This window comes from Tigriopus californicus, chromosome 5 (assembly GCF_007210705.1).
Source record: "Tigriopus californicus strain San Diego chromosome 5, Tcal_SD_v2.1, whole genome shotgun sequence".
Lineage (NCBI taxonomy): Eukaryota > Metazoa > Arthropoda > Copepoda > Harpacticoida > Harpacticidae > Tigriopus > Tigriopus californicus.
In genome coordinates this window covers 7,484,202-7,495,538 of record NC_081444.1, presented here as the reverse complement: position 1 = coordinate 7,495,538, position 11,337 = coordinate 7,484,202, and the positions used below count along the sequence as shown (strand labels likewise).

At 43.8% G+C, this 11,337-nt stretch overlaps 1 protein-coding gene across 2 annotated transcripts; it reads left to right on the top strand.

Annotated features, from left to right (window-relative positions):
* The first annotated feature begins 3,383 nt into the window (after positions 1–3,383).
* Positions 3,384–11,322, top strand: LOC131880513 (uncharacterized). Of its 2 annotated transcripts, none has more exons than XM_059227170.1 (3): positions 3,384–3,450; positions 10,010–10,201; positions 10,476–11,322. In XM_059227170.1, the coding sequence occupies exons 1-3, from the start codon at positions 3,399–3,401 to the stop codon at positions 11,078–11,080; spliced, it is 849 nt and encodes a 282-aa protein (XP_059083153.1). In that variant the 5' UTR covers positions 3,384–3,398; the 3' UTR covers positions 11,081–11,322. The 2 variants fall into 2 exon arrangements, with proteins under 2 accessions (XP_059083153.1, XP_059083152.1); XM_059227169.1 differs by lacking the exon at positions 3,384–3,450 and adding an exon at positions 4,055–4,202.
* The last annotated feature ends 15 nt before the right edge of the window (positions 11,323–11,337 follow it).

Genomic DNA, 11,337 nt, shown 5'->3' with positions numbered 1-11,337 from the left:
ACTTTCAAGATGAGTAGGCGAGAGAAATATGGGCAGGAAAATTCACCTTACATTGGGTGTGTTTTCGAGGTGCCGTGTTAGAGATTTAGCATTCCTTGCTATGCAGACAATAAGGGTGGATTTTTAAAAAAACGGAGTCTACAATTTCTTTACCCCTGTCAAGTGGCAGTCAAACCTTTCAGGCCAACATCAAACCATCCAAGCCCGCCTTCCCCATTTGAAACCAGCAACTGGTTTTTCGGGCTGGGCCATGATTTGAATTGACCTCCTCGCTCAACCCAAAAATAAGTGCACTTCACAATTTCCAACCACCTTTCCGAGTTCGAATCAAGGTGGTGCGGATCAACATCTGTAGCACCTTTTTTTCTACATTCTGAGCTCAATCTTCGAGCAGAAAAGAGGCACGAATCTGGTCGAGTGTGCAAATCTTGGCCAGCACGCAATCTTCATCTCGCACATCATAACTAATTGGTGTGACAGCCGTTTCAGAATGAAATGCAGGCATTTCCCAACTCGGCTCTTTTCTCGCACCTTAAGAATGAATATCATCCGTCTAGCACTCGAACTGCTTGCTAGAATTTCAAGTCGGCTTCGCATCATCTGCCCACCATTAGATCAGACGAACCCTCAAAGCTTACTTACTTAACCGATTACGACCATACCTGTTTGTCCAGGGACATCCGTGTTTGTACGAGTCCGAAGCGATCACTTAGAAGCAATGAAATGCATAGCGTCTTTTTCTAACACATCCTCACTTGAGTCAGCTTTAAACTAGACGCCTTCCCTAGGGAGTTCATTTGATCTCATTCTGGGATTGGGAGAGCTAGCCTTCTTCATTTGCTTTTTTGGAGACGAGACAAGTAATGAGACGTCCAGAGCAGATGACGATGTTCCCGAAAATTTTCTGCCCATCCATCCCGTCGTTTGGGCGAGAGTAAACTCGATTTCAACATGAGGTCTCGACGAATGGATTGGCATTTGTTTTGAGTGGCTCCCGAGACTCTCTTGATAGGGCACATCAATTAGATCGTCGATCTTGCCCACTTTTGTTTGCTCTGGGCTAATTCACCGGAGAGAAGTACTAGTTCCTCCCCCCCCTCCCCCTTCTTCACATATAGAGTGTGAAAAAAAATCCCTGAGGATGTGCTCGCATTCCTCAAATAGTTTCACCTGTACGATAGGCCTGGCGATACTCACCTCTAAGCTGATTGTGGCATATCTACCGATGATGCTTGAACAATTGCAGTCTTCGTTCGCACTGATTGCACTCCAATTGCATTCATCACGTCTTGAAGTAATCCTGAGTAAACTGTCGGTTATCGTCCAAACGAGACTGTATTTTTTGGCCAATTCTGCCTAGACGATCGTACATATCGTACATAGGCTCTGAACAAGCCGTTACTAACAATAGTAAGTGTGGCGTCTGTGGTGGTGGCTTCTTTTTTTCATAGTTTGGGGTTACAATTAGTGGCCTATTGTGGATGATTCTCACAGATTGTGTTTCTTTCGCCATCGTGGAAAGAGAGCCCATTTTTCATAGGCGAACAGACAGCTTGTCGCAGTAGCAGTAATCGAGTACACGTTACCCAGTAGCACACCATTGCTAGAGACTAGTTGTTAGATCCAGGGAGGATGCTTCGAATTGTGAGTGTATTCCTTTGCTCTAATTCTTGGCTGTATGTTTCTCTCGTTCTCTCACAATGTCTCTCAATGGATGGATCCAGTCTGTTCCCTGCATCCTCTCGGTTCAATAAGTTTTTTGTGACAGTTTTTCTGCCATTTCCACTCTTGATGTGAAAATAGAGTGAGTGTTTCGAGTGCAATTGAGCGCCGAAGTATTATCTCGATCCGGATGAATGTGAAGAGTAGAATATTTGAATGCGAGTCTCAATGACAACGAATAGCTCTGATAATTGTACAGTATGTATGTCCCAGGCAAACGATATCTTGATGCTTCGCGGGGAAAAAGCGACCTTTTATGATCCCCTTCAGAAAGTTGAAAGGAGCCAGGCAAAAAACGTTCCATTCTTTTCGACCCTCCTCGTTTGTTGCCACTTCTTTTCCCATTTGTATAACTCTAAAGCAAACTAGAGCCGAGTTCTCCTCAGTCCTCACTCATCGCCCTTAGTTTTCTCACACAATAGGTTCCTAAATCAACTTTCGATATCGCAGTATTCAAAATTTATGATGACAGGTTCATTGGTTGGTGGTAAATCGAAACAGCCTCGAATATCAATTGGTAGTTGGCACCGACAACCTGGTCGATATTGATAACTTGAGGGTGAAGAACAAATGGTTCTTTCCCGAATGTTTTCCAGTACAGGTCAAATGAGGCCAGAGTACTTTTGGCAATCAAAAAGTCAAACGTGAGCTCAAATTTTGAAGAACATGTCGAAACCCCAATTAAGATGGTAGTTATGTCTAATGTCAATTGTATGGTACATGGACCTTTCCTAGTTATTCTCCAAGTCTTTCTCAGTCAGCTTCATGTACGTACGTGTATGTACGTATATATGCGTAGGGACGTACGTAAGTCAACTTATCTGCACTCCCGCTTCTTGAGTGGATTCCTGCACGGTAAATAATGCCCAAGACATCCTTAAGTTAAATAACCCAGCATAAACATGATTTGAGCCCGCCAAATTGGCTGAGACATAAGAGATGGCGTGGTAAGAACATATCTCGTTAATTTTAAACCTCCCTCCTCCTTCTCAACCCTGTGGACGAACATATCTCCGTTCTGATTCATGCATAGACCTGTTCTATCTACTATGTAAATTCATAGATGCTTTCCTACACACCTGACTCGAGAGGTGATCATTTGGCAGCTTCTACTACAGCACGTTCAGTTCAGAGTGAACTCGTTGTAAACCATTGACCGAATGCCATGCATTCGTCATTCCCTCGACACCAGAGCACTAGACCGTTCCTGGCAATAGGGGTGCTCTTTGTATCGTCGTCGTCGTCGTCATCGTCGTCGTGGCTGTTGGTGCTCCCAATCTTCGAGCTGAATGGTTGACCCTACAGGACTAGGGGATCAACATTCACTGGGCCAAGCACTGCGAAACAATGGTGCTAAAATAAAGAATTTCCATTCACCTCAGTTTGCGCTTCACTCCTTCTCTCGATGAGCAATAGAACATTGGCAGCAGACGTGGGTTCTCATTGGTTGGTGGATGGTAGTTGCCGGTCTGTCTAACTAGTGAGCGAGTGCATAGCATAGATTGGTTCCTCTCCGAGCAAAGACATTCCAAACAACCCTCGTGGTTGAGCCTAACCGTCAATTATTGCCAAACATTCAGAAATTGAACTAGTTGGGCCGGGGATAGAAAAGTCAATGAGAAGAAGCGACCGTTGTCAGTGCCTTTTGGAGCAAGTTGGAAGCTGGAAATTGACAAATGAACTCGTTGTGGGAGGTGGAGCTTCTTGTCACAGACTCCTCAGACTACGGTATTCCTTTTGGGATCAATCCCCTTTTGATCGATATTTGGGAATGCGTCGGGGTTTATTGAGCGAGAAACGAGAAGAGTTCCGAGAAATTGCACCCAGTTGTTTCTTCCATTCTCGACTGCTTTCTTTCCTTTCCTTCCTCCTGAGTTTGACAGATTCATTGGGACAACAGCCAGCATGTCAGCATAACTCATGGACTCATAAATGACACCCAACTGAATAATAGATGGGAGTTTGTGTCCATTGAATTTGTTCTAATCATAGTCTTGGGAACCGAATACGTTCCAGTCGAGACACCTTGTCGGAAACGTTTGGCGTTCCAGACAAAATGTAGCCCTTTAGGGATGGTATTTGGTCTTGAGCACGTATGTTTGGTGGCAGTGATTATTTGTTTGACCACTCACTTCTTAAACGGATTACTTAGCCAACGAGTCCTTGGGTAGATCGAAGATTGAGCAAAACTTCAACCCCCTTGGTTCAAGTTAGAGATAAGCGAACAAGTGTCAAGAATTCCCATTTCATCGTTATTGACGGCTTTTTCCACCCTCCAACCTACCAGTAACGAGCAACCAGCAACCAAAACAAGTGTTAATCGGAATCGAGTCCCCACTGACCGGACAGTACTGTCTCGACCCATTGTATGTAGTATATAGTGGTAGTGGCCGTGGCATTCTAGAGATTCCCAATGCACGGACCTTGTTCGTGTTCGACCAGGATGAAGCAATCCAGATACCAATGGTGTGACCGACTGTGTGAGTATGAATGTTACGACCTCGGTTCCCGACACTCATTATCCGGGACAACAATAACAACACAGAGGAATCGCTTTGGAGAAATTCCGACGAGCTCCTCGAAAATGTGGAGTTCAACTCGGACGGGCCGTGAAGATTGGGCTGAAAAATTCCGACCCAAACAGAGGTGCATTCAAAAGAAATCCTGGACAGACGGTTGGTTGATTTGTTTGTTGGCTGGTTGGTCGGATTGAGCTGATAATAATCTGTGAAAACCATGGATTGTGATACGACAAAGTGTCAAGATTTGTCAGCTCTTTCTCTGGCCATCGTTCCACAGCGGCCCACACCTCTCAAAGTAAGGGCGATTGGAGCTCCCTTAACGTGGACTTGTTCAGTGGCTACGGAGAAGTAATAAGTGCGAGGCTGAGGCTGGAGACGATTAGTTTTGTTGCCCATCGTGACAGGAGGAGGATAGAACGAGGTGAACGAGTTGGAGAGCTTTTCGTTAGTTGGTGGTTGGAGAGGGTTTTAAACCCCTTTCATGTGGATTTCTCATTCCATTTACCTCCAGGCAATAATGGATCATCTGAAGGGCTCTCTGAGCGAGTCGAGTTGACGTCATCATTGGTAATTGTTGCAATCTTTTGGGTTGCACGCACGAAATTCATCATCCGTCAAGCATTCTCCTCCCGCCCATACCAAAATTGCATGCTTCCCCACACTTTGACTGTCTGGCTACCTTCCTTTCTTTCTTATTACGATCCTTTCCATTGGCTTTTTGTTAGAGTATGTTACTACATAACAAACTTGCATCGAGGTGCTAATACATTTTCATTGTGCAATAATTGGGGACACGTGGTATATCATTTGATTGTAGCGGAGAAACGATTCATTTAAGGACTCAAGTTCGTATAGTGTCACTTCTCAAAGAGAAAATAGTGCTGTAAATATGAAATGTGTACTAACCTTGGAAAGAATTCCTTACCGTGGGCCTCAAACACGAGCTCAAAATCACTTTTGCCTCATTTGCCTTGGGACACGCTCGATTTGAATTTCCCTCGGTAGAAATATAAACTCGATCAAATATTGCATAAATCTTTTATTACTGTGTGGAACTTGTGGGAAGAAATACTACCATCGTACCTTCTAATACATACGTAATGTCAGAACTTTTTAGTTAAAAAATGTATCACTCAAACAACAATCGAAAATTCACAACCTAAAAATGATTTTGTGGTTTTTTTCCATCCAGGTCGGAAATATTTCAGCTCAATCCTAACTTAGCCAAGTTGTTCGATAAAGGGCTTTATATTTTGAACCAGCCTCGTCCATGGGCCCAAATCCGACTCGATTTATTAAAGCCTTTTGTGGATGTTAATGATCTTAACTCAAGTTTCTGCCTTGGTTCTTCATAAACTGCACGTGCCGGGGCATTCAAAGTCGAGATTATGTTTCATTCAGAAAAAAAGATCCATTACGTTTTGAGACGATGAATTGAAAAGGACCATCAAATGATGGTGTTTGTTCCTTTCATAGAGGACAGCCCTTTCCCCTTTCTCTTTTAGTATAGAGCATTATTGTACATACAGTACGTAGAGGTAGTTAAAGCAATGTTGCATTAAAAAAATACAAAAGTTGTCTTTCGGGTTTCATGAATGCAAATGGCCAGTCTGTGCCTCTTTCTTGCCCAATGTTGCAGAATACTCGGTGGGAGATAGGGACTGGAATTAATAAAAATGCATAACTTGGACGACGAATGATTGTGACTGGCAGTTAATCTCGCTCTTTAAAGTGCAAATTAGCATATTATTGGCAATTCTTTGTAACGCATAATTGCTGCTGGGCCTAAAGGGGAGATCAAAAGGGGTTTGAGCTGGTAGCAACATCTTCTGGTCTTGAGTTTTACTTTCAATGAGCATATTTTTATGCCACTTGTGATCGGGTGTGGAGTGAGCTCTTTCAACCTCACGTCATCGTTTCATGACATCATTCTCATTCAGAAATTCTCGTTATTCTTCTGTATAAAATGATAATAGAATCCCACGCAGTGTATATTTCTTACTTCATTATCACCTTGGTGGCTGGTTTTACTGAGGGGTAGATGGATGTAAAAGTAGTAGGAAGCAGGACATGAGTCATTTTTTCACCATTGGTTTGATTTACTCGCCGCCCACTGTCTTCCCCCAAGTTTCTTTCCAATGAGTGTGTGCCAGTTAGTTTGGAAGTCGTTGCTTTTGGTCCGTCTTCAGATTCCTGCATAGAGGGCTGCTTTTCAGACCATTGAGATTTTGGTTCTTGTTAAGCCTGGACAATCTTGGTGCATATTGTAGCGTGTAGAGACGCTGAGGTAAAAAAGGCGATGTCGCCAAAACCGGAGATCGACTCTGTATGGGGGCAAGATGGGCAAGATCTTTACGATCGACCAATGACGGCATGGGACTTCATCATCGTCCTTTAGCCGCTCACTGTTATCCAGAGTTGGAGTCAGTACAGTAAAATTCCAGATCATAGAAATGGTAAGAACCAAGGGGTCTCGCAAGGCGGGATGCTGCAACCCAGGAACGATCACATTTATTTGCCTGCTCAACTCCTACGACAGCATAATGAGATCTGTAATAGGGTCCGACCTGGGCCCTAAGCAACACTTTTAACCACTTTGATGATGAAAAAATCCTTTGGATCGCATCAGGATGTATCTGTATCCGAGTCACGTACGGTGGGAGTGAATATGAAGGCATTCAAAGCCGGATTGCTACACACCAGGATAAACGACTGATGCATTCATGCGTTTGGCTCAATGATGCCACGCATTGGCAGGACAGGTCTCTGAGATGATGGACAGGAATATACCCTGATCCAATGACCACTTTTACACTGTGTTTGTAAAGTCCTTGACACCTCGGGGAACACGCCATTTTGTCTTTCAGATGAAAGCGTTTGCTTTCAAATGTAAAGTCAAGATATTCTTAATACAATTGTAAGAATGAAAGCCAATACAATGGAGCAGGTCCCTTCTATCAAACTCCATGGTAAAATCATGAAAAAAGTTATGGTTTTATCAAGGACCATGGCTGCCGTCAGCTCTCCATAGCTTCAATTTTTCACTTAATTTAGATTGATTGTGGAGCAAAAGGACGATTACATATTTCATCAAATAGAATAAATGGAGTAAGGGGCTCGAAGAATAATCAAAGTGTTTTCAATGGGCCGAAACTTTACTGTTATACTGTACTGTACTACAACTAGTCTACGTTCATTCACTCACAAGCCACTCTCCTGCTTCTTCATTCTCTGTCTCTGTGTTCCATGTCACAAAGGCAGGAGCTCTTCTTGCTTCATTATTATCTGAGCTGATGCTGATTGATTTATGTTCATGACAATCATCGATCTCTCAACTGCATGCACTATCGACAACTTTTTCATCGTTTCATGCAGTGGGAGTGAGAGTGAAAAGCTTGAAATTTTAAAAGTTTTGTACAAATCTCAGAATCGCTCGGTTAGTTCCCTGGTGATTTGAAAGGTGGTTCAAACAATGATTTTTGCCATCAAATCGTTCAGACCTATTCTCTGTAGAGCAAATCCCTCGAGGCCAACTGTAAAGAGTAGAAATCATTAGACAACCCATCTTGTTGCCCCATTCGACACAAGTTCTCGAGAGGAACACAAATTCCAGTTCTTGACATCGACACTCATTGATGGGTTACAAGTAAATGTATGGATAGGGCCGTGAGTGAGTCTTCGTCATGACGTAAGAAACCGAGCTAACAGATCGGTAGACCCCCATGGTTGGCCATAGGTATTTCAACCCCCTACGATCAGCTTGAAGAGCCATTCCAAGCTCAGCTGAGCCGGTTGCACAACCAGCACAACCAAGTAAGCAACCCCTTCTGCAGACCTCCTAAAGTCGAACAAGATCGAGTTCAGAACAAAAGGAGGGAGGGAGGATTGAACCTCGAGTTTTGAGAGCAAATCCCTCACATCTAACTGGGTTTGGACTAGATGGAAAAGTGGCATATTTCATTCATTCCTTCGATGATGATGACAACGACGACGTCATCGAAAAGAAAACGTCCTAATATGGCGTTCCCTGGATGGATAGAACGAGAGAGGATTTGAATTCAATATTTCTAGGCACCTTATATCATTAATCCTTCTGACGTGACAAAACGCTGAAAAAAACGTATGGCCAGAAAAAGTATATGTACAAAAGTTATAATCAGACGAGAGATCCCTAATGAAGTTTAAGCCTCTTATGTGTTTTGTATCTATTTGCTAAGAACCGGCCAAACAGGATGGAATATACGTACATACACCCACGGCCATAGAAAAGCGCACAAATAGCGCCAGGAAGGATGCAAGTTCTTATAAAATGCCCAAAATGGTACACATTCCGTTCTAATGAGGGAAGCCATTCCAGGCTATCAGAGCTACTACGTAGCCGGTGGTGATTTTGTCGTCGTTAATAACGGGAAATGTTTAAGAGGTAAATCGGAAATTCCTCGTGGCGATCTTGGCTTTATTGGCGTCTTGGTGCCCTCGATGGGACCACACGTGCAAATGCATACCTCAAGTGGAAATTGGTCGATGATTTCATCAATCCTTGCTGTCTTGAGTCCGGACATTTACGAATCACTCAAACTTGTTCAACCAGGGCTGCGGAGTTTGGCATGGCAGCTGCCTCCTCCGACAGTACAAAAGATGTCGACTTGGGTGATGGTTGTAGCCCTCATGAACCTATTGGCCCCCGAGATCGAGTCGGACCACCCAGATCCATCTACAGTACCAGCACTAGCCGTTTCTTTTGACTCAAACGTCGTGGTACCTTTTGCTCCGGACACACGGGATAGTCGATGCTGAGTATTTGGTCGTGTTCGGTGGGTATGACTCGTTCATGAGCGAATCACCACACCAATTGCCAGTTGGAATCGAGCTGCACCCTGGAGGGATTCAATCATGAGGTCAACTCAGATGAACTCATCTCTCTGGGTTAGGATCGTGATCTCGTCCACAAAGAAGCGATAGAAATCCCTAAATGTTCCCGAGAAAACAAGAACCCTTAGTTTTCCGGGGCTGATTGTTGGTTGGGAGAGCGAGCACATTAGAATTTTCGGGTCCTTGATAATCAGGATTGCGAGCAGATTCATTTCTTGGGCAATTGAGCGAGTGAGTTCGTTAAAGATGTTGCCGGATATAGTATATTGAGCATTCGAGGGTCCTGAAGCCTTGAGACAAGACAAGAAGTATCATGCAAAGAAGGGACCGGAATGTTGTTGGGTCGATCAGGTCAAAAAGCAACGTTAGTGGAACGAATTAACATCATTATGTCGGTGTCCGAAGAGCCGAAAACAGTGACAGAAAAGCAAAGAAAGAGAGATAGCTTTTAGAACTTCGAGATCCGAGATGAGAACTGTCCATTTAGAGTTGATGTCTTTGTATGAGGTCATCAAACGCCATTTGAAACAGCCAAATCTCAAAAAGAAAGATGCCGTCCTCTGGATTAGTGTTCATGCAAGATGGGTATTTTAACATACTTGTATGATCCTAAGAGTTTCTTCGGATTACTCCACCATGCTGGAGTATGAAGATAAAACGGTATTTTGCCAAAGATCACACGAGTTCAAGGCTTCCGAGAACGAGAAACAGTCCAATTAAATTGCATTAGTGCTGTTTCCACTTAAAACAAATGTGCCCTGGATTCGCCTTTGACCCGTTTGTCCGCCGTCATGTCCACGAAACCTATTTTTGTTAACGAGCTCGAGAACGTACTCGTACGTAGCAACAAAAGCTGACAATGAAATAAATGCCTCTTCTTTTCCGTCTTTCAGGTTCCTCTCATCAATGCTACGTGTGTAAGCCTCTTCGAATGAGGTACATCGATAATCATGAGATGCGCAAAGTGTTCCCCGAGACGAGCCTCTCGGAAATTCCGTACTGCCACGAATATGCAAAAAGCCAACGAGACGATTTCATTCGCCAATGTCCCGAGGACAGCGCAGGGTGTCTTACCAAATTTGAAGGTGATTACTAGTTCCATGAAAAAGTCAGCGAGACCAATATTTTGAGCGTCAATTGTCATACTCGAGGGCCAACTTTTGTTGTCAACCCGATGATGGTGGGGAGGCACCTACTGAACCACAAGTATATCAACATCAGCCTTCCTTTGCTCTGCCTACCGTGTAATTAGTAACGGGAAAAGTTTTGGGCTTTCATTATGTCAGTGGAAGCCAGACATGATGTTTTAATATTTCAGCACTGTGTTCACCACGTGTTTTGTTCTTGCTTTTTTTATAGCTGGATATCTTTCGAGAACATGCGCTCGTGTGGGGATCGAGGATTGCAAGGAAATCAACGGTGTGACTTATTGCTATTGCAAGGGAGAGCTCTGCAACACTCCGGATAGAAAGTTGTCCATGCCTAAAAGTCAAGAAGTCGTGGAAATGCGATCGTTGTCATCGAAAAATGAGCCAAATCCAGGGCGTGAAATGAAGGCTCAAGATCATGCAGCGGAAAATGAGGAAGGCTCCGGCGAAGGCTTCTACGACATCTACGATAGCTCGTACTTTGATGATGAGGATGGTCTGAATGGCGAACAAGATAAGTTCGATATGACAGGAAACGTTGACGTGACGGAGCCGCCAAGTTACATTCAAAATTCACTTGAAGAGGAGGCCAAAGAACAAGAGCGCCAACACGCTCAAGACTCTTCTCGGAACATTAATGGGGATATTGATTTTGAAGATTCGAATCAAATCGATCATGGGATATCACACGACACCCAGGAGATACCTCCAAAAACGGCCAGTGCTGGCCTCTCAGTCCGACCTATCTTCAATCAATCGTGTTTGTCAATAGTGCTGATATTGCTCTTTCAAATGCTTGGGAAGGCGATGATCTGAAGTAGAGAATCGTGGGCGTTCGACCAGTTCCAAAGCCAAGCCAGGGTAATATGCGACTTTTCGGGGCCCTCAAACTTGATTTTCCTCTCCAGCACCGCCATCCTCCTCTCCTGACTGTGATAACTATTATAAAACACATATTCGTGTGCTCGTGTGCTGATTCTGATATGTCTTCTTCAAAAGAAGCGAGCAATGCATCGAAAAAGAAAACTTGATTGTTAATATACCGAAATGAATGTGTCTCTCACTGTCTCTGA